Genomic DNA, 24,442 nt, shown 5'->3' with positions numbered 1-24,442 from the left:
ACACATGTTATGGGTTATAAAAGAAGTTTCGTCAGTTGTATTAAATACTTCAAACTTGTGAAAGTTTTGAGGAACTGGCCCAAGACTGTTACTGAAATCCCTGACCCATCAATTTTCATTTTCAATGAAATACATATCATTTGTGTGTGAAAATTCTGCAGGTCTTGATTGACTCTGGTCGTATGCAGCTTAAAGTGTATTAACCCAACATATATCGCATCAAAGCTTTGGCATAAATTTTGCTCCTGGCTCTCGCTACCAGTAATAGAATTCTTTATACGTAGCATTTTGACAGTAAATATATTGTATCTTTAGACCTTCTTGCAACTATATCAGAGCTAATTTATCTAGAGTTAATAGAACTGTTCTAGAATTTAGTTTTCATTCTATATCTTATTCTTACACATTTCATAAAAAGTGATATATGAATCAGAGTAAAGAAAAGTGATTTTTCTATTTTGAAGGCTTAATTCTTTTGAACTCATATTTCTTGTTCTTTTCAAGCTTATCCTACAATCTTTATTTTTATTTTATGGTGATCTAAGTCGAGATACTGATGTGTACATTGGGCAATGACGTGGGCTCATACAATAAATGAAGCAGGAAAATGATCTGCTCACAAGTTTAATTATTCATGTGTTTGTGTCTTTTACATGTGAATTGTATTTGTACGTGATTACAATGGAGGTTATTTGGTCATAATTAGCGAGATGGAACAGCAGCTTCATTTTAATTTTTATATCTACCGAAAAATTGCTAGTATGTTGTTCATCCAGAATCAACGACTACACTGCTGTTTTGATTCAATTTTCGACAAAGACTTCTTTGTTCTTTGTCATGACGGCATTTGACAATGCATTTTCTCTGTTATTCAATTCTCCGTACGCCACTAAGCGAAAACTCCCAAATAAGTCAGATAATGGATACAATCTAATGACGTGGAGAGAAAGGTTGAAGTAATTGAAAAACCAGTGACATGAAAATCTTTGGATTACCAGTACACCATTTCTAGGGACAGTGATTTTCCGTTTTACCGGTAAATAAAACGGAAATTCTGTTTGGTTCTTATACTTTTCATGTAAAAATTCGTGGAATTCACTTTTGCAAAACGGAATTCAGGTTTTTGCTGTGTACATTTTCAGTGACAAAGCGGAATTTCCATTTTTAGATCAAGTTGAAACGGAATTACAGATTTTCAGAAACGGAAAGACCATTTTATTAAACAGAAAATCACTGTCTCTACATTTCTATAAACTGGTTCACAAACAAGCCCCTTCCATTATAAAAACGGGTGACTGGAAAAGCCCATCTCAGACTACTATATGTTCTGACTGAAATGTGCATGCCAAAATTGAAATGCCACACAGACTAAACCCCAGTTTGTATCTATAATTCTTGGTACCAGTATAAGTTTGCTTAGAAAATTCTGAAAACTTATTTGGCCCATACTATTTTCATAGTACCATTCTCAATTTTTGACCCTCTGAAGAAGAGGATGTTCCTTCAATGTGAATAGTTAGTCAGATCCTCGACCTTCATGGTATATATTTATATCTCTTATATTCAATTTGTGTTATTAAACAAAATTAAACTTGTAATGACAACAATCCACAAAATTGGATTTTAGTACAAGAAAACCATCTGGTAATATTTTATTTAGCCTTTGCAAATATGTCTAACAATGAATATAGAAAAATACAGGTAAACAAATTCTTCATAGACAGTTATAATTTTGAGATTGCATGATAAACACATTCAAAATATAAAATATCTTTTAGATATCACACTTTGGCTATCTGGAAATGTTATATAAAGGTGACTAATAAAATAAATTCTATTATACTGCACTTCAGTAAGTATACCACATTATTAAAGCTCTAACAACACAAAACACAACATAAAACTTCTTCACTTATAGTTAGAGAAGCACAGAAATAAGAGGCACAATAATTGATCATCAAATCAAGGACATAATTACCCATTACAAATGTAGTGAACAGTTGACAATAAGATCACTTCTTGATTATTATAGAAAGAAGCTGCTAGAATGAATCGATTTTTTTTTTCTCAGATCGCACAATTGTTATAGCCATCCAATTCAAACTTTGGTAAGAAACAAGTGACATAGAAATGCGAAGTTTTGATATGTGCAGGTATCCCTATAGTTGTGTACATTTCTGTTTAAATCTATGTATTATACTTGATGTAAACACTCATTTCCACCTTTTCAAGGTTGATTTATCAGGAATTTTTTTCTGGTAAAAACATCTATCCTCTAAATTGAAAGACTTATGAAGGAACTAAAAATGAAAAACACATGAATCTTCAGATAACCAAAACAAACATACACTATAGCTCTCTGACCGTTTGTTTTTTATTTACAATAAAGCCATTAGAATTCATCTCTACATTCAAATTCATGTATGAATAACCATGACAAGTGTAAGAACCATTTCAGACACTAGCAAAAAAAATTATCCTACATGTACGGCTCTATAATAAAATCTCTCCTTTATGAAGAGTGAAGAACTAAAAATAGAGTCACAAATTCTCAAAAATATCAAACTTCAGCAACAACCTATAAAGCCTTCAACTTCTCTTTCCATTCAAAATATCCTATGTTTATTTTACTCTCTCTTTTTAAATCGTTGATTACAGCACACAGAGACACAGGCACATGTCTCCTAAACTCATACTCGTTTAAAGAAAGAAGAGCATTCTACAGTGGCTCCCAATAATAATTTCAAACATCCTAGTGAAACATTCACTAATTGAATACTACACCTGGAATTGCAGTACAAGAGCTTTTATACCAAGATCACATAATGCACAATTGGAGGCGGTTTCACAAAATCATCAGATTTCTAAAGAATTGTCCTAGAAATAAGACAAAATTGTTACATAGAAAGACCCCTGCTTCCATCTCCCTGCTCCTTAAAAGAAATCACAGAACCAAATATCATTAGTTCTTCCTTGACCCATAATTACATGAAAAGGGACAGTGGTTTTAGTATGCTCATAAACAGAATAACAAGGAGGAAAATTGTGATTCCCCCCATAGGTAGAATTCAGTTTTTTACCTGACCCATCATTCGCAAAATAGTCAATAGATATATACTATATTGTCTATACTGACAATGATGGATGTGACCTTTGGAATACTACATGCAATCCCTCTCTTGCTTTGTAACGACTGGACATGACATGGGGATGGCCTATTCATCTTGATCGACCTGATCGATGCCTCTCTTATTGGCAAAGCCACCAAGGAGACCCTGGGCAGTGTTGAAGAGGTTGATGGGGGTGGATCCATCGGTGATCAAGGTAGACTTCAATCCCAGTGAAGAGAGCAGTTTCACCTGTGAAGTAAAGGAAAAGGAGAAAGATATTGATTATGAGCTGGTTTCAAAGTTTTGCAGAATGATGATCATGATGAAGTTCTGGGGTGCATCTCATGAAAGGACTTGACGGATGTTTTATTCAACAAAGTATGTTTATCCAACATAGAAAATGTGCTTATCAACCAATCAAACTCAAGGAGAGATGTTGGATCAGACAATCTGTTGGACATAAGTGTTAATGAAACACGCTCCTGATTTTAGACAGGGAAATGCCTTTCATAAATTTAGTTGTATTGTTTTATCATCAGGATAAAATGTAGCACTTTCAGTTTTACAACCAAAAAGTTTTGTTCTTGGGTGTTTGCCAACGGGATAAGCCAAGAATCAAATTGTCATTTCCTTCTCAACACCCTCTATCTCTGCCTCCCTCATTATGATGTAATAATACAATTCATTCTTCACATCAGACACTATCCCAAGTAATGGTCTTTATCTTCCCTTTTCCCATTCATTTTCCCCCTCAAACCACACCGTTTCCTATTCACTGCATTTTCCACCAAATTAAGAAATAACCATCAAACATAAGCAAAAGACACTTGCGGACACCATAGTATTTTAACTTCAAATTGGAAATGTTCCAACTAAAAGATGAAAAGGCTACCATCTCCTGTAATACTACTGCAGGGAAAGGATTGAAAGACTTGACATACCTGCATCTCTGGTCCAGCCATAGCCATGGCCTTGATGGTCTCGGCTCCAATGGACTGAACCATGTTCCCGAACCTCTCAGTCTCAATGTCAGACATCTGCTTGGCCTTGTTGACCTCCAAGGCATTCTGTTCCTTGACGTACTTGGTCTCGGCCTCACGAGCATTGGTCAGGCGTTGCAGCTCAGATTCCTAGAGGAGAGGGGTTGAGATCAAGAAGTTTTCAGTTTTATAAATTATCATTTATCTTCGGTCATCTCTTCCAAAATTAAAATGGTAAATTTCAAGTCAAAATATTATAACGGCATACATTTCCAAACAAAGTGTTCGTATTAAAAAAAAAGTTTCATACTTTTAAATCACAGAAATTCTGACAGAACAGAACTTTGAATTAATTGTTTTATCTGTACAAATATACTTATATTCACACTTCCATGTCACATCACCCACTAGAAAGATGTACTTAGAGTACTACTACCAAGTACAGAGGGTACATTTCCCTTTAGACAAAAAATTTGTTGATATCAAGAAATTTTTACATTTTCCATACTTTTTGACAAAAGTATTGTCACAAAGTCTGACAGCAATTATGCAAGAAATACACTTGCTAATTCAATATTTCATAATGCAAAAGGCGCAACAGCTGAAAATTACATGCATTCCTTTTCTGAAAAAGTGAAAAGCAAACTGAAACCCCTCTGTAAATAAACTGTAGAAAGTCTCATATTTCCCATACATTCATTCCATCTATGGCAATGAGGTTGATGCAACTGCCATGAAGAACTCGTTGCAGTGAAAGATAAACAAATGCAATACTCACTGATTCAATCTTGGCTGCTTCAGCCTTGAGCCTGGCCTGGTCCACAGCAGCCTCTCCTTCAATCCTGGCAGCCTCAGCTCGAGACTGTGCTTCTGCCTTGGCCTGACCGGTGCTCTCCACGGCTGCACTGTTGGCCTGGAGCTCCAGGAGTTCCTTGCGAGACTTCTCCGCCTCTGCCTCATCCAGGATCTTCTGACGTTCAAGGCGACCACGGGCCTCTTGCTCCAGACGCTCAGCCTCATGCCTGAAATTGAAGTGAAGTTTGAGTGGCTTACTAATTTCATTTTTACTTTATGGCAATAGTACTGGGTGCAAAAAATAAATATAACTGACAAAATTTTACTTCCAAGAACAAATCAAAATGGTGATGATTCATATATACATACTTCTCAGAGTGAGTGAAGGCCGTACCAACTCTATACAAAAACTGTGGCAAATAGCACTGAATGACGGTATTTGAACTTTTACATCAATATACATTGCAAAGAATCAATTATCAAAGACTAATTTGCTCTTCATGTTAGTGGTCAAAAGTGAATTCCTGCTTCACAAAGTCCAGGTATATGGCTGGCTAAACGCTTTCTCTGTTACTTTTTATTTGTGTTTTAGAGTGCATTCATGCATTAGAGTGTTGCCAATAGCCAATTGGTGAAGATTGTAAATGTCTTTCATACCTGGCAGCAGCTTCCTGTGAGTTTGTGGTGATCTCAATAGCCAGCTGAACAGACTTCTGTAGAGCATCCCTGGTCCTCTGGTCTACAGGCTCTACAGACTGGATATCAATGGAGGTGATCACTAGGCTATTTTGAGGGAACAGGAAGGACTCCCTCACCTTGTTCTTCTCGTCAAAGCCAAAAACAGAGGCACGGATGATCTTGGCAGAATTCTGTGTTGGAAAGAGGGAGGAATAAATACTTTTTATTTGAAGCTCACTTCGTCTTTCCATGGATAACTGAAATATAAATACCCCATTAATCCAAATGAAGGAACTAACATGAAGAGGATAATTTTAGTTCTAATATGTCAGAGAAAGGGAAAACAAGTATCTTCCATTTGAATCTCCATTAATATTCTTTTAATAAAAAAATCACAATATTAGTACATCCCATCCTTTTATTTAAATCACAATTTTAGTACATTCCATTCTAATTTACAGAGGAATTGAATACAAAGAGAATTGTCAAAGCTTAACTGATATTTCCATGATCTGATCCAAAAGGTAGGCAATCGATAATGTAACCCCTTACCTTTGCATTCTTCAATCAAACATACATTGCGCTCTCTCCTTATTCATAGGAAAAAAATTCTAGGTGACCTTATCTTCTTTTTGAGTGGGTAGAGGGTCCAACCATACGAGCACAACCTTCATTCACATCCATTTTATATCAAAGTTCTCATAGCTAAACTGTACCTTGTGGAAATCATCAAACTGTACTCCAGCAACAGCACCCCTGATCCTGGATGCAATAGCCTTGCAGGCATCACCAATGAAGTCAGGTACACTGAAGAGCTTAGCAGACGCTACCTCGTCAGTCTTATTTGGAACCTCAAAGTGCCTATTATTGAGAAGGAGGGTACATACAAACATGAAACTTAATACTTAATGATGGATGCTCCGGGAATGAGGCAATAGAAATTGGTTTAAAGTAATTATCAAAATGTTATGCCAATAATGCATGAAAATTTATAATTCTACTTCCCTATTTCCCAACGCTGGTCTGTGTGGATTATAATTCTTTCTTTGATTGAATATGAGATGGGTATCATTTGTTCAGAACTAAATAAGGCATATTACAAAGCAAAACAGCATGGCTGTACCCTCCAACTGCTGTATGAGCAAAAGGATAATATTTCCATCTTTTCAATAACAGCCACTTATTTGTGATAATAAATCTACATCCTTGTTTCTCATACACTACCTACAACAATATTTTTGAAAGACTACATCCATTGACATAAACTATCCATGCTTACCAGTTATATGAAAGCTGAAGCTGCAGGCGGGCATGGTCAGCAGTCTCGATGGTAATGATATCTGTGCAGAAGTCAGGACCCAGGAGAAGGCAAAGGGCCTTGATGACGTTGGGGCGCTTAGGTTTGCCTCCTGAGAGGCTGAGCTGAGTGAACTGTTCATCAGGTCCAAGCATGACCAGCTCAGGACCAAAGACAACCCTAGAAAGGAAAAACAGAATATTAAAATGATTTGTATGTTTGATTAAAATAATATTAACAATGATCTTGAATATTTTAACGTTTATGAATTTATTATCTTTCATGGGATCTGATATTTTGCTGGGCAATAATGCCTTAGTCTGCAGGCACAGACCCCGATTGAAACTTTGATCAACAGATGGGTCTTCACATAAAGACTAGCACATTTAAAACTGCAAGAGGGCCTTCGGTACACAAATTATAGGCTTTGCATTCAGACCTCTTGAAGGCTTTGAACAGCTGCAGAGTTGTAATGCATTGCCTATCATTAACTTCATCATTGTACACTTTACAGAAAAAAAATCTTTATCAAACAAGGGCCCTATAACATTAAAATTTGTACAATCAGTATTTACAATTGATTCCAGCTTTGTGTAAAAAGTTTGCCATAGACTCACATCCAAGCTTATCTGTACAAATGGTTGTATCATTTATGTTACAGGGCCAAGAGCGTCCAATATTCAATTCTACCTGTAATTCTGCAGTAAATTAAAATATCAGGGTCTCATTTCATAAAGACTTGCTATAAAAAAATGCACTATTTCTTTAACATATTTACAATCAGTCAAACAGATTGAATGATTTCAATAGCTTTTAACTGTCATTGCAGATTTGTAATTATTACAAAATTTACAAAACTTGATACCTCATAATTTGATAGATCTCTAATATGAATAATATAGTGATGAATAAATGGCTGTTGATCATGCCACTGACAATCATCCTCACCTGGCCTTCTTCTCCTTGTAGTCATAGATTTGCACAGCAGCATTGTGAGGCACACGGAAGGATACGACCCTCGTCTTCTCCCTGGCCCTGGAGGCTCCACCTCCCCTCCTGTCACTACGGTCTGCCAAAGGATCCCTGGCACTCTGAAGGAGCTCCTCTACTGCTGGAGGCAGCTCCTTGGCCCAGAGCTCCTCATCCTGGCTCAGCATGTAGGTCTCTCCTGTTACTGCTCGTACCTGGAGGGGAAGAGTCATTATAACAGAGTTAAAAGATCTATCTTTTGGTTAATGATGGTTAGACGTAAGATCCGAAAATAATGGACAGAGCTTGGCGATTTAATTCAGTATGAAATTAAAACCTTTTCCTTCAAAATTGATTAATTACTATTTTTACAAGGATAGTCTTGTGTAGCAATGACTAAATACTGAAGGCATTATTTCTGCACAGAAAACTCATTTCACATTTGAGAAGGAAGGAAAAGTGCTAAAAAATAGAATAAACTGATTGTTAACACATTTTTAAAGTCCGTGCTCTCCTTATTTTATTTAAATCTTGTTATCAGTCAAAACTTGAACTGAGGTAACAGACCAACGTTTCTCAATCATTAAACTATTTTTATGGCCATAAAGGCATTGTAAATTGAGCTTGATGTACAGGTTTTGCAAAGAAGAAATAACATGTACCTTTCCAGTCTTGGTATCCCTGATGTAGACTCCTTCATTCTCATCGAGAGGAATAGCCTTACGCCTGGTGACGACCTCTACCTCTACAGGAGGTACATACTCACAAGGTCCCCTGATCATCCATCTGTCTCCTGGCTGACGAACTGCTCCACTCTAAAACAAAGACAAAATCATGAAGCATAACTTAGTCTAAATTGATGGTAATTATTACTCATAATATAACCTAAATAACAATATATCTCAGCTTCCAGTAACAAATTTCAAACACTATCAAGAATAAGCATATTACATGGATGGATAAAGCACTAAAGGCCAGATATTGCAACCCCCCTGAAGATATATATATTTTTTCATCATAATCTACATATACTCATACAGACATTAACCTTAAGTCTTCCTTTGATGCTATTGATGATGATAATTAAGTATCCAAGCTAAGTAGTCATTAAGCTATAAAAACCAGGGAAATTAAAAAAATACCTCTACACTGTCTAAGCTTGACAAAACATAATGATATGAATGGAATGGACTTCCATTTAATATGTTGACCAAGGAAAATGCACCAGATTTTGCACTTGGAATACACTGTGAAACAGTAAGAACTTGAGAGCAAAACTGATGTTTCACATTTTTTATTTTGGAAATAAAATAACCCTTTCAGCTCATGTAAACATAATTCTTTATTGTAACACCAACTGTTGCAAGAATAATGCATGTGAAATCTACATCTTGCTGGTGCAAAGTTTGATGAATATTCATTTATAACCATTTTTTTTCGTTTGATGATAATTTCAAAGTGACTTACAGCATTGGCATCCTTGAATGATTCCTGGGCTCTGAGAATAAGACCTTCATCTTCACCAAGGATGAATACAGACTGGATACCTTGCTCAAGCGTCTCACCGGGTTGAAGGAAGAAAGACACCTCACCCTATCAAGAATTAATAGATAAAATGAGAGAAACTATGATTTATCGACAATGCAAAAATGAATACAGTGACAAAACGATAGTGAAGTGTTCACACTTCCTTTTTATCGTTTAAAAAAAAAGATTTACTATTGATGTGTTGTAACAAGCTACATACAGGTAGCTGATGTGTGGTATGTTTTATTGTCATAAGGAGCTTTAGATTCCTCATTCATGATGCAGAATCTTCTCATTTGGGGAAATCAGCCTTCACAACATGAATCATGAGGGGAGCATGGTATTAAAGGAGGGAAGATTCTGCAGCATGAGCTAGGTTGTGAAATCTCAAGCTGCCAGTGAGAACTCTGTATCATCAAAAGTAGAACTCTGTACTATCAGAGTGATAAATAGTTATTTCAAAAGAGTATAAGTATCAGATCCACTCATAATATGATTCCACTGTACAATTTAGTAAGGAATTAGACAATTGTAAAGCCTATAATGGAATTATATGTGGAATTAAATGTGTTCTATATTCTTCATTACTGATATGAATAAAGAATTTTCCAGTATATAAGATGAATACAACCCCCACTTCTTATAAATTATTTTAATGACATAGTGTCAAATGAGTGTATAAAATGAGAAAACAGACTGATTAACTTGGACTAATAAATAACAAATGAATGAATGAATCAAGAATAAACCTTGCTGGGAAATTCTTTTGATCTCTTTACCTTGATTAATCTCTTCTGTCCAAGCTGTGGTTTTCCATCGGCCCCGACAGGGTCCACGATGACACAGTACTGGCGATTGGTCAATGTGTTGATGTCTACAACTCTTACAACCTATCAGAAACAAGAACATAAAATATTCATTATTCAGGGTGTTTTGTAAAGTGATATTTGAAAATACAATTCAACAAATTAGTTTTGAATACATATCAAACTTTCAATCAGTTGTAAAAATATATGAATGGTTTACAAAAGCTTAACAAATGCAACATCTTATTATTTTAAACAGCTCATTTATATTCAAACATTATGGCTACAATCAGCAAAGGAGGTTTGATCTATAGTCAAACTCAAAAGGTCTCAATTTTTTAGTGTACATGTATATGGGTACAGAATCTAATCCTACGGAATAATATTCTATTGGCATTTAAGTGTGTGTGTCTATGACTTCAAAGTCCTTTTGAGAATTCTGGTCTTCTTGTCTATGTTTAGCCAAACTTTAACACAATTTTTCTTTTCCTTATGGAATTATGTGCTTTATGAATACACTGCAAGTCCTTGAAGAATATCTTACTAGGTAAAGGAGAGTGGTGTAGTTTCTTACCTCCTCATACACATCTGGAATGTGTGCATCTGTATCAGCCATAGTGATCAGCCACTCCTCACCATTCTTCCTTGTCTGGTTCTTCATATCTACAAATGTGCGTGTGGCTCTTAGGTGAAGAGCATTCTGTAAAAATATAATGTTTATATTATCATTTATATTTCAACGAACAAAGTTTACAGTAATAATATGATATGATGTAATGATTCAATTTATATAATTTTCAATGAAAAAAAGATGGATATTTTACATGAATTTACAAGCCCTTGATCAGGAATATAAAGAACATTTTTTTACATGAAATTTTACATTCTCATCAAAAGATCCCGCTTTATTTAAAAAGCTACCTTATTCTTTAATTCAAATAAACCAACTAATTCTTAATATTTGATTCTTTAGCACCAATCAAAGTCTAATTTATAAGAGTAAATAAAAACGAAGAAAAATTTTGTCACAAAATCAATATCAAGTTGTAAATTCATTTTAACGTAAGAAACTGACACTTCTTGTTGTTAACTGTTTAACTTATTTTCCATATAAAAATAGCTTTGACGGGTCAAAGCACATAAAAGATAATTAATTTTGAAGGAAAACAATCATGTAGCATACCTTTTCTGTGAGCACGTAGGCATTGACGGTATCGACCACCTCCTCATATGCCCCAGGGAGGTAGGCACCAACCTTCTTCACCTGCCACTCCTCACCAGTAACCCTAGTATTGCCTTCCCTATCTTTGGTTTCCTTACGAGCCCTAAGCTTGATAGCCTGGTTAGGTCTGATGATGGTTGCCCTGATGGTCTCGTCCACCACCACTTCCTTGCGGGGGATGTAGGTACCGGGTCCCTCGAAGAGCCACTCGTCGCCAGCGACGCGCTTCTGGGTACCTTCCTCGAAGTCAAGGATGGCTCGGAGCCTAAGGGCAGCGTTGGCCTGGACAACCTTCAAGGCAGTCACAGCCTGATGGAAAAAATTGAAGTGTAAGCCAGTTAAGATAAAAGTGGATGGATAGTATTTTAATTTGAATTTGGGGCAACAAAGCTTTGTATCTCAAGAAGTTTGGGATGCTAAAAAAAAAACCTGACCAAAATAATACTATATAACCAATGGGATAGCATTCCCTTTGACATCGCAAAGTAAGTTATTTTTAAGCTGGGAATTGGACAAAGTGTAACTTTTAGAAATTATCATTGAAAAAAAAAATCCCCCAAATATGAGATGAATAACCTAGAAATAGGCCATTTTAAATTTTGGATGCAACTTCTGTGACCTGCTGACTTAGCAATAATGTATGAGGGAAGGATAGATAGAATTGACACTAAAAAGTGTATGACTGTATCAACTAAATGTCCAATCGAGCCAAAGGTACAACAGACTGAACTGAGTTTAATAACAGGTAAGATATATATGAACAATTCTCAAATGAAATATTAAAGACAAAATCAAGGCAAAGTAAAGATAAGTCCAATCTCACCTGCTTCAATACTTCTCCTGGGTAGAGAGGGAATGGTTCCCTGGCTAACCTGATCTCCTGGTCAGCATGGGATAGCTTGACCTGTCCAAGACCATCAAAGACAACCTGACCAGCATCATTCCTGACCACAGGGTTCTCTACAATACAGTAATGCCTAGGAGGGATGGTGATCATCTTCTCGGGACCGAAGATGACCCTACAGAGATTGAGAGGGAGAGAAGTTCAGAAATCATAGCTTAATGAAGGCCTCCAACCAATATTTATTTTTTAATCAAAAATTAAACATTTGAAATTCTAGTAAAAACGTTCCTAAAAGAATGATACAAAAGTAATAATATTTACTTTGTATGTTTGTTACTAATATCTTGCTGGAATGCAAATTATTTTCAATAAAATGATAAGCTAGATAATACATACATGTAAGTATCATGTCAGGTACATGTGATACAGGGTTTGCCATAGACTTAAAATTGTTACAAATTAAGATTCTATGATTCTATTATCTATTTTACAGGACACAGGAGAGTCAATCCTACCTTTCATGGTCCTGGCGGATGTAGGTCTTAGGACCCACAACGACCTTGGTGACATTGTCATTGTGGTCCAAGACATGGATGTAGTAATAAGGGGGGATGCGGAAGATAGACTCCTCCTGGTTGCTCCCCCTCTTTGATGCACGATCCATGGCTTGTCAAAGGTTACTTCCTCTCAAAAAAAAAGATAATGAAACTTTGCAGTACTGGATGGATACTGTGTGAATCTGGGAAGCAAAAGAGAAAAGATGCTAAGAGGTTATTTCTTTGGCATGTGCATAAATGAACTACACTGTAGAAATAGTAGAAAATGCAATTATTACCATATATACCAACTCAAATGAAAAATAATATATCATTTTCAGAGTATCAATTATAGTCATGTTCTTTTCAACTCTTTCTAAATGTGGCAAGTTTTTTGTCTACTGCAGTTGACACCATCTACCGTAAGGGCACTAGTATTCAACCCGTTTGGAGAGTTTCCTCAAATATATAGAAATATAGAATTTACCTGAATTTCAGACCCGTCTTATTTCCAAGAGCAAATGCTGGTTATTCTTTTTCCGTTATTTTTTTCTTCAACCAGTTGACTGTGTGCGCAGGCGATCGAATTATACGGCGACGGATTTTGGTACTAGTATTCAACCCGTCGGCACTAGTATTCAACCTAGCGATGAAAGATGGCCCTGTCTCTCAATCTGCCCTTGTCCCATCCGACTATGGACTAGACCATTTGAGATGAGACCAAACAGGGAATTAATCAAAGCCAGAGACTTACATAGATCTAGATCTAATTTAGCAATCTAAACCCTTTTGAGATTTGCTATCAATCCTCACTAGGTTGAATACTAGTACCATTCAGTGCAAAAGGCCATCGCCGCATAATTCGATCCTCCGCGCATACAGTCGACAGATTGACAAAGAAAATATCGACAACAGATTACCCTGGAAATAACAAAGGTATGAAATTAAGATAAATTCCCTATTTCTAAATATTTTGGGGAATATGTCAAAATCTTTGAATTATGCCGGGTTGAATACTAGTACCCATACGGTATACATTTCAAGCTAACTTGAATTACAATGAAACTGAAAGATAAACTGATGACAAGAATCAAAACTACCTTAATTCACCCAACACTGGCATCAAGATTTGGTATCATAATACTCTATCAAAACCAATATGCCTTTACTTACTTACTGGCTTGTGGCATCATATTGTAGTGACAAAATTTTTTAACATGTATGTCAGCCGGTTGTACATTCAAAACAAAATTAAATTGGATAACTTGGCACTCCTCTAATGGGTAATTTAAATAGAATTAATAAGTCAGTACAAAATGTCTTCATGTACATACTGTATACATGTACATGTACATAAACTGAGGCATATTAAACTTTTCAAGATTTTATATTAACCAATGAATAATTTGAGCAAACAGAAAACCAGGTTAAAGCTATACAAATATTTATCTTTTGTAATGTTTATGGCCTTTGGCCAGTCTTGTTTTCAACTGACACATCAGTGCACATTTGGGTGTAAACAATTTGGGTACAAGGAAGTGCTTTAACCATTTGCGTGCTGATGTTGCAATCTTGCACATTCGTACAATTAAATTCAACAATCCTAATAATTAGTTGCCCCACCTTCAAATCAGATAAGCTAAAAAACGCAAAAGTGCTTGGATAACATGATATATTAATAAATAATAAGCATCAATGGTGCAATATGGAAATCATTAAAGAAAATAACATGGAAATCATTGTCATTATTATCGCCCAAAATTTAATCCAGCGTGCAAAGACTTAATACAGAGTTCTTTATAGAGTACTTTGAAGAGTATTTTAAAACAAGTATTTTATTTCCAAATAACTACAAATTATCATTATAATGATACAGTATTGTGAATAGAGTCAAATGACCAGCTAGGGCAAAATTAATCTGAATTAAAATAAAATACAAAATTAAAATGAGGATCACAAGGAAACTGCTCACAGGGTCTTCACTTCTCAAGCGCTAAAGCAATGGACTCAAAATGTATGAGCTTCTGCCTATCAATTTGAATCACTTTAAACTCTGATGAAAAGCCTGGCACACATAGCCCCAGTACTTACTGCTTAACAACGCCCATTGAAATACATGTAGCTACCCTCTTTTCTAAAATTGGAAAACTTGGACTAACAAAAAATATCCTGTTTTCTTGATAGGAACAAAGGCTATTTCCTTCCTTCCCTAAACTAATTTTTGAGGCTGGTTTCCTGTGCAGTCTCTGGATTTACTCTTCGTAATTTACACTGCAATATAATTGCAAAAAGATGCAAGTCACAAAAGTGACATCTTGAATACAAAAATGCTCTAATGTTAATGAAAACACCCTTGGAAAACATAGGATGTGTTTCAACTGATCAATATCATTAGGCTAAAAAAAAAGTTCATGAATGCTATATGTATAAGAAACAGGATAATTATCAATATCTCAAATTTTGGTAAAAACTAATATTTACTTACCTCCTTTTACCAAAATAAAACACTATGGTATGGATACTCATGTGAGCCCTATCCTGTAAAATCGATTATGAATGTACATGTGTAGAATGGTAAATCCATTATTAATTCTAGATGAATTACAGAAATTATGTAAAATGAATCAGTGTCCCGATCAGTGTAAATGTACATCATATTAAAAAGCATGAAAGTACATGTAGTGTTCACAAGCTTCACTCTCTGTTATGACTATTTCTTTTTTCTTTATTTATAAACTGCTGTTTATGAAATCTTTTGGTGAAAGGATTTGGTCTGCCAGCATCTCTTCTTTTGGCATACAGGATTACAATCCACATGCACATGTACATGTATTGTACTGTAACATGCGGGAGAATGAGCTCCATGCTTTCATCATATATCATCTATCATAAAAGATAGGGTGGAGGGGGGGATTGCACCATCTTGCATCATGCTAATACACAGCAACTGGTACTGCAAACAGCAAAGTCTTTGATTGCAACACCTTACATCTGACAATTTTCATCTGTCCTACTAAACGGAGCATGTGAGGCATGGATGGACGCCATAAAACCCAAATAGAAGACATGCACCACACATCCATTTGTGAACATGTGTGTAGCTATTTGCAGGCAACAAAACAAACCTCTCTGATATGCAACATTTGTCAAAACATGAAATCCTTTAAGATATGCATGTTGACATACAGCTATTCTGGAATGTTATTCAATGTTTAAATCCAGTTGAGAAGCTGCAAGGGGGGGGGGTCGAGGTAAGGGAGATGAACACAGAACACATTGATTCTTCAAGAAAAACACAAAGCTTCTGTCTCTGCATTGCATAATTATGCATCAGAACTTCTTATTGCACCATCCCACATGATGCATTGTGGTGCAATACATGTTTTGATCTACCTGTACTACATGGAGATTAGCAGAGGATTGGTGACACATCCATGCCCTGCAGGGAAGATGCCAGGAGACTATGACTAGCAACACACACCTGTCAATGCCAATTTCAAAACAAGGATGAGTCTAGATCACTATAGTAAGCACTGCAAGATATCACAGGTAATTGGGCCATTATGTACACCAAACATGTACATGTAGGCCTTCACTATCATACAGTACCATCTGCTGTAAGCCTACATGTAATATGGAGTAAAGTAAGTTACCTTTTTTCACCCATTGGTTAACACTTAGCTCTTGTGGATATTTGGTGTTCTTTCTCAGTAATTTAGACCCTACTTATTTTTATTTTACAAGTTCATTTGATAATTTTGAATAACAAATTTTGAATCATATTAAAACTTTCAAGCTGCAAACAAATATTATATCTTGAAATTGTCAGCAAAATCCATGCTTGAGAATTGGGGAATATAGCTATACAGGCAGTACGTCTTGGAATGCTTTGGATGTGATTGTACTCAAGTTCTCTGGTACTCACACTGGTAGTGCATGCCGCTGCATGACCTGCAGAGCTTTTTTAAGTACTTGAATACATGTGACACTAAGAATTACAAACGAAGAAAATAAGCTCGATTTAGGATAACAGTGGAAGGAAAATGAAAATCAACAAAATTTAATTCAAATCTTTTAATTTCAATCACTTGAAATAGGACCCCACGCTCTGATTAGCTCATGAGTTTTCTCTTTTTACTCATATTTTCTATATTTTTCAGTCTTATTCACTTTCCTTATCATAAAATTTGAAAGAAATAAGTGATTTTCTTGGAAAAAAGCTCGGGCAGTCATTTTAAGACTGAAGAAAAACAAATTCTGCGCACTACATGGTTCACTCAAAATATAAGAACAGTTGGGGCCAGCTCATGTATTGACTGTTTGGGCACGTGTCTGCAGCATAAATCTACAAGTAGTGCCAGTGCCTAGCCTACCATTGTTATGCCCATTGTTTTAAACTGAAATAGTTTATCAAATACCAACATGACCAAAGCTTAATTAACGTTAGACGGGAATTCATAACCGCATTTTTTTCTGGCATTCTCCCACTTTGCAGTATGCAACACACACTTTAAAAAATCATTAAAATAACATGTTTGTGACCAAAAATACTAATTTCCATACAGTTGCAATTTATTTTTCTTTAGTAACATGGGAATAATTTTTGTATTCACCAGAGCGTTCAAAAACTTGAATTTGGGGCATATTTCTGTGTACACCCTCTATTGGAGTAAAGTAATAATGGCATGGAAATTTTCATTTTTCAATGTCTATTTTTAATTTAGAAAAAATAATTAAAAGAATCAAATTTACTTACGGGCCAAGTTATATGATGATTAGCTGTAATGGAATCTCAGTGTCAAAGTCAAACAATCAAGCATGATTTGTTCCAATGAAAAAGAGAAAAATAAGCCAAACATTGCCAACCTTATTTTGCCACACATGGAGTACTAAAAGAGAACAAGGTTATATCAATAATCATAATCTTGTTCATTGAATGCATTTTCCTTTGACCTAACATCCCCAGACCCCGATGTCATGGATGAACATAGACAGCTGGCAGCCGTCCGTTTTTAGGATTTTTTAAAACATTTTTTTTTTCTCCTCATACACAGACGGCTTGCTATCGGGCAGCCACCATTAGGGGGTCAACAATGCAAAATCCCCCCGTCGGGGCTCATCGATTTTTGTCTTTATTTCATAACAATATATAAAAAGAACTTGTCCAAAATAAAGATTATTATTCTATTCTGGCCTGAAATGCACCAAAACAGGAAAAATAAACTTAAAAGGGGGAAAAACAGTGGCTTACTTTGGCTGTCGCGCAACTCCCACTTCCTGGTTTATCCGAACTTAATACAGAAACATATGGCCATTAAATCCCTGTACAGATCGAGTTAGAACTTCGGTCTCTGTATTTGGTGAGTGGAGCTTGCGGAGTTCAGCGGAACAACCAACATAACAGAGACCGAAGCTTTTGGTCTAGGATGTATAACATAGTTTAGGCTTATTAAATTACCGGACCAACTAAAAAAAAGAACTATGTACAGAGACTGAAGCTTTTTTCTATCAATGACAACAGATCATAAAACTTGAATAGATTGTATTGGGTCTGCAAAGAATTTTAGCTGAAACATGCCTCCCCCACCCCCTCCCATCCAAATGAAAATCATCATCATCCAGGGGCCGCGGAAGCGGGGGGGGCTGGGGGGCTTCAGCCCCCCCACTTTTTTCCAAAACCGTGTACAAAAACACAAAAATGACCATACGATTGTGATTTTGTACATGGTCAGCCCCCCCCCCACCTTTGAAAACCGTTCCGCGGCCCCTGTCATCAGATCTCTAAGCTCTGCTCAACTCCAAGTCAAAACACCATCCATCACCACCACTCACACGTATTGCGAGGTTAGTATTAGTATACTAACATTTTTTTTTTTTTCTCCTCATACACAGACGGCTTGCTATCGGGCAGCCACCATTAGGGGGTTAACAATGCAAAATCCCCCCGTCGGGGCTCATCGATTTTTGTCTTTATTTCATAACAATATGTAAAAAGAACTTGTCCAAAATAAAGATTATTATTCTATTCTGGCCTGAAATGCACCAAAACGGGAAAAATAAACTTAAAAGGGGGAAAAACAGTGACTTACTGGGCACCACCAGCACCACTCTAGGCGACACCCCAATACTTACCCGTGTTAATAAACTGGGACTCCACTCACGCGCATTTGGGCCGCCCTAGCTTAGAACTAAGCAATATTATCTAGAAATTGTTAAACTATAGTCATGAAATATGTTCTATTGAATAAATTGATAATATTAAATCGGTACTCACCGGTTCTTTTGTTGCATTTTCAGACCATTTCTCACAATTCTTCGTAAATATTTGCGGCAAATTTTGTCGCCATAGACAGCTATACGTCCATCTTTATTAATAAATGGAGCGCCCTTTACGATAGTTGTTAATGCCGCGGATAAATCGTTAGGCATTTTGGCCTGTGTTCAAGGCGTTCTTTCTGTTTTATTTTTTATATTGAAGATTGTGCATTTGTTGAATAGCGCCGTCTACGTCAGGTATGAGATCGAGTGTATAAATAGACTCTTCCAAAATAATTATGATTCCGACCTGGCGCTGTTTAACTTCAATCTCTTTCACCTAAATTAGCGATGAATGCTAGCATTATAAAATATATATTATTAACGTCTGACAAAAAGAATAATCAACCGATCAGCTGACGAGAACGCGAATCACGTGATCTTCATATCAGCTTCGATCGCGAGTCAGAAGTGAAGAGCAACTGCCCAGAAAATCAGGAAAAAGCCGTGAAAATGTAAGTTCCCCTTCATTTCTTTCATTTTTTTGTTGTTGCTAACGATGCATTCACACTATAAAATTATAATTTAAATAAGAGAAAGGAATATAGCTTGTACTTGTGATATAATATAGAAATATCCTGTTCTCAGAGATTTCTAACCAAAAATACTACTGATGTCGCCTATGAGGTCCATACATGTAATGTTTGGACCTCATTGGTACTAGCTAACTAGGAGTGACCAGCACCCCCTTTTACTGGGCACCACCAGCAGTGCAGTCCACTCACAATCAACTCACCTCTCCCTCAGTCGAGTCTCAGCTCAGTCTGACAAAAATGGGCAGCATCACTCCATTTCACCACTACTACTGCCACTGTGAAGTACTAAAATAGTCTGTGAATATTTCTAAAGATGAGCCATTCTCAATCTTTGGATCTAGTAAGATTGAATACCAATTTACTTGTTCTTATATACTCACCTTGCTCGGCTCTCGACTCGGCTCTGTTCCCTCCCGATGGATGACTATTGCAAGTGCTGTATGCAATATGCATGCAAAAAATAAAATACGGCGGTGAATGCTTCCGGATTCACACGCGTCTCAATGGCAACCCAAAATAGATCATGACATAATTGGCTTTCCAAGCGATGGTGCAACCGTCGACCAATCAATGGGCTTGCATTGGTTCCCAACCCCTGGCCCTGTGTGAATTAAAGGGAAATTTGCATAACAAAATGAGTGTGACGTAGTTTATTGACATCGGTCGATTGCTGTAAACGAGAGGGAAGAGGGGGGGGGGGGGGGGGGGGGGGGTACTCTGGTTCCTTTTTCGTAAGTTCGACAAACGTGGTGGAAAACTAATAGCTTAGAGCTATTCTAGGCCCTCTGAAAAGTCAGGCGCAAAGCCGGGGAAAGGCAGGAGTGATCCCGGGTGATGATGATCGCCCAAAAACGAAAAACACCCACAGAAAGGGGAACAAACGAGGATAGAGCCATTAGGATTGTGAGTATTTTTTTCTCCTTCAAATAAGTGAATAAATAAATAAAATATATATTATAAACATAAACGAGAGCCCCCTCTCCCCCTTCTCTCTAATTCTAAATTAGTATGAAATCAATTTTGAAGTTCCGCACTTATTAATGACGATACTCCCCTTTATCATGATCCTTTCTCAACCGAGCCTCGGTTATAGTTATATCTTGCCAGCAAGTAATAAAATATACTTTCGGGTGTGGACCTTTTAGTAGAGTATGAAAAGTCATAATTTTCCCCCTTTCCTATTAGTGACACAAATTCCCGCACTATAAGACCCCGATGAAGACCTACAACTTATACCCTTGCTTTTGTTTGGCTGCTGATCCCTGTTACCATGGTAATATATTTGTAACTCTTAATGAAATGGGTGGCATCAGGGGTGGGTCAGGCATCCGCCAACAGGGGGCCCGATTTTTCCACGCTCAGTAGGTTAGAGCGTCCGTCTCACAACCGGGAGGTCGGGAGTTCAAACCCCGGCCACGTCAGACCAAAAGAAGTTTAAAAAGTTGGGAATTGCTCCCCTGATTGGCGTTCAACGAATAAAGGCATAGAGCATCGTCGATCTGGCGCTGCACAGCGGCTATACCGGGCCCAAGATCAATTGGGCACAGCAAATTTTCGGAATATTTCATTTCATGTCTATTTCGAACAATAAAATGAAATATGGATATGAAATATGGAATCAGTGGATCCCCGATGGGCCGCTCAAAATTGATGTTTATTTGTTTCTTTGAAGGGGTAGTCCTAACAGTCACTTCTTAGCTTTATTCTTATAAAACAACATAAATGTGTTATAATCTCAAAAACCTTGTTTTTTATATAGTGCGAGCGCGAAGCGTTAGCTAAATGTTTTTTTTTTGGAAATGTCATGTGTTTTGTCTGAAAATTTAAAGGGGAATGAAACCTTTGGTACAAATAGGCTTGTGTCGAAACACAATAATCAAAGAATAAGAACAAAGAAAGTTTGAGAAAAATCGGACAAATAATGAGAAAGTTATGAGCATTTGAATATTGCAATCATTAATGCTATGTAGATCCTCCCATTGGCAATGTGACAAGGATGTGTGATGTCCACTGAACTAGAGATATTTCTAGTTCAGTGGTGATGTCACATGTGAACAACTTTCCCTTTGATGGACTCTAAAATACCCCCCAAATGTCTCTATTTGCTTTTTCTTAAGGTGACACAATCTCTTTATCCATGATGTATTCTTTAAAAATCTGTATTACATGCCCTCCTATAGAAAGAACACATGATCTACTGATAGATGTGATAAAAGAGGCAGTTTAAGTGAAATATATAGTAAAGTACTGGGGAGAGTTGTTCACAAGTGACATCACACATCTTTGTCCCATTGCCAATGTGAGGATCTCCATAGCATTAGTGATCGCAATATTCAAATGCTCATAACTTTATCATTATTTGTCCGATTTTTCTCAAACTTTCGTTGATCTGTTTCTTTGATTTTTCTGTTTTCACACAAGCTATCTTGTTTCAAAGGTTTCATTCTCCTTTAACATTATAAATGTTTGTGATCCTGAAAAAATGCGTATATGTAACGAGATAACTATACTGCGAGCGCGCAACAGAAATGTTTAAAATGCGTTCAGGCCTAATCGAAAAGGGACCTGTTATGCGAAGCGCGATCCAAACAAAATTCCGACCTAAAAATGGACATTTTAAGCAATTTTTGTAATCATGAACGGGATAGGTGATAGGTTATTGATGCAAGCGCAAAAGCGCGACCGGAAAAAAAAAGAGATATTAGACCTGAATCTTGACACTTCATGTTTTGTAAATCATGAAAAACGATGATAAATTTGTTATTTTTTTCTACACTGTAATGCGAGCGCGAAGAGCGAGCAGAAAGTTTTTGATATTCTGATATGAAATTGGATAATTTAAACACGTTTTAAATCCGAGAACAAGCTGTGTATCTCAATATACATGCGTGTGCTTGTTTTAGAGTTAGACCTCAGAATCTGGGCATTCTGAATGCATTTTTCTATCATCATAAAATCAATAATGCGAGCACGAACCGCGAGCTGAAAATATTTGATATTCCGATCTGAAAAATTTTAATTTAGCTCTTTTTCAAGCACTGTGTAGGAATATTGTGAAGTGGATGTGAACGCACATTATATATATATATATATTTATTTATATATATACATATAAATATATATATATATATATATATGGATCCGCCTATGGGCGGCATAGTCTCCTGGTGGGAGCGGGTAACTCTATATATCCAAATGCTACTCCCCATGCAGGGGCCGCGGAACGGTTTTGAAAGGGGGGAGGGAATGACCATGCAAAAAATCACAATCAGATCGTAATTTTTACGTTTTTGTACATGCACGATTTTGGAAAAAAATGGGGGGGGGGGGGCTGAAGCCCCCAGCCCCCCGGTCCCGCGGCCCCCTGTATAGGCTACTTTGGCTTTTCACCCCATGTGGGCATGAAATTCGTTCCGTACTATACGGTATTAAAATATTTAAAAAAGTAAACGACTTCGAATATCAAACTTCATTCAGTATCCCTCAACGTCCATCTCCTCTCTTATTTTGTGCCCTTTATCTGGAATTTTCAATGCCCAAGATGTTACACATCTGATTTTCTTTTCTTTCAAATTTTGATATATCACGCATGTTTCAGTGCTGTTCGCGTGACGTTTTTGCGCTCTATTTTCCTCGTAATCAAGTTCTACAATCTTATCAAGACCGGGAGACCTTGTGAATTATGATATCTGAATTTTGTTAACAATGGGAATAAACACATGAAAATTCAGAGCTACAACGTTATGCGCCCATATCATTTTTTTTTGGGGGGGGCAGAGTCAAGTTATGATGAAATTATTCATTTTTTGGAGTATAGAATTTCTTTGTTTTGCGCATATTGTTTTGTTGTTGTTTACTTCTATATTGTGTTTTATATTAAAGAAAATTAATTCCAAAATATGGACTCTGAATGGATCTTTTGATTAAATCTAAATTGGAATCATCTGACATTCAAACAATCAAAATTTGTACTTCGCCTAATAATTAAAAGTTTAGAAGTATCATTCAATTCAATTCTTTTATTTCATTTCCATTCAAAACATAATACAAAGTAATATAAAGTAATACAAATCAAGTACAATTTTACAGAAGGGCATTCTTACTTCGTAAAAAAAAAACACAGAAAAAACAGTATAATATAGAGCATAAATGGAAATGAGGGGGATCCACTAAAAAGCAAAGCTTGTAAATTGTGGATCCCCCTTGGAAAGGGCGGTGGAAAGGAATGAATTACACAATTTGGTAATTATAGGACTATACAAAAATATTAAAATTAACGACAGTGCAAAAAGCGCGATAGCTCAGTCGGTAGAGCGGGGGATTCGTATGCCGGTGACCCGGGTTCGATTCACACTTGGTGCGCTATTGCCCTTTGGTAAGGCATTAATCCTCATTACCAGGTCCTTCGGAGAGGACCTTAAGCCGTCGCACAGTGGGCCAGAATGAGTTGAAAGTGCGCCAAAATTATATTCCGTGTTAGATTTTTACTTTAACATGTTGCTTGTGGGTAATTTGGGCCGTAGAATCGACTGAACATAATTTAAAGCCGATATGACGTCACCTTGATACCAAATTTTGATTGGCTACTTAAAACCTATCTGTGAAAAGACAAATTACGCTAAACAATGTGTAGTACATAAACTTTGTGTTATGTGCTACTTTAAGATTGATCAGAGTGAATAGTGGTTTATGCTTCTCACATGCCTAAAAAGTGTGTATGAGATGCCGAAAATAATTTTATGGCATCAAAATGATCATTAATTAGATTTATAAAAAATAAAATAAAATCTGAAAAATATTAACCGTGCTTTATCAAGCTGTGTGGAC

The 24,442-nt window shown here is 36.5% G+C and overlaps 1 protein-coding gene across 5 annotated transcripts; it reads right to left on the bottom strand.

Annotated features, from left to right (window-relative positions):
• Window positions 1-1,621: 1,621 nt before the first annotated feature.
• Window positions 1,622-20,120, bottom strand: LOC129254768 (major vault protein). 5 transcript variants are annotated; one of them, XM_054893288.2, is made up of 15 exons: window positions 19,996-20,120; window positions 12,744-12,967; window positions 12,208-12,403; window positions 11,346-11,693; window positions 10,737-10,862; window positions 10,136-10,246; window positions 9,297-9,422; window positions 8,492-8,644; window positions 7,809-8,044; window positions 6,843-7,040; window positions 6,280-6,424; window positions 5,543-5,754; window positions 4,869-5,112; window positions 4,052-4,240; window positions 1,622-3,359 (listed from the first exon to the last, which is right to left on the bottom strand). In XM_054893288.2, exons 2-15 carry the CDS (start codon window positions 12,890-12,892, stop codon window positions 3,216-3,218), a joined length of 2,577 nt encoding a protein of 858 aa, XP_054749263.2. In that variant the 5' UTR covers window positions 12,893-12,967; window positions 19,996-20,120; the 3' UTR covers window positions 1,622-3,215. The 5 variants fall into 5 exon arrangements, with proteins under 5 accessions (XP_054749263.2, XP_063966319.1, XP_063966302.1 ...); XM_064110249.1 differs by having other exon boundaries at window positions 12,744-12,914; window positions 19,996-20,048; XM_064110232.1 differs by having other exon boundaries at window positions 19,816-20,037.
• Between the last annotated feature and the right edge of the window lie 4,322 nt (window positions 20,121-24,442).

The sequence above is a fragment of the Lytechinus pictus genome, chromosome 2, assembly GCF_037042905.1.
Source record: "Lytechinus pictus isolate F3 Inbred chromosome 2, Lp3.0, whole genome shotgun sequence".
Classification (NCBI taxonomy): domain Eukaryota; kingdom Metazoa; phylum Echinodermata; class Echinoidea; order Temnopleuroida; family Toxopneustidae; genus Lytechinus; species Lytechinus pictus.
This window is presented reverse-complemented; position numbering and strand designations above follow the sequence as displayed.

Coding starts and splice junctions, on each gene's coding strand:
- LOC129254768 (XM_054893288.2), bottom strand. CDS start 12,892: ATGGATCGTGCATCAAAGAGGGGGAGCAACCAGGAGGAGTCTATCTTC. Junction 12,404..12,743: donor ATCCGCCAGGACCATGAAAG/GTAGGATTGACT, acceptor CAATCTCTGTAG/GGTCATCTTCGGTCCCGAGA. Junction 5,113..5,542: donor TCACAGGAAGCTGCTGCCAG/GTATGAAAGACA, acceptor CTTCAATTTCAG/GCATGAGGCTGAGCGTCTGG.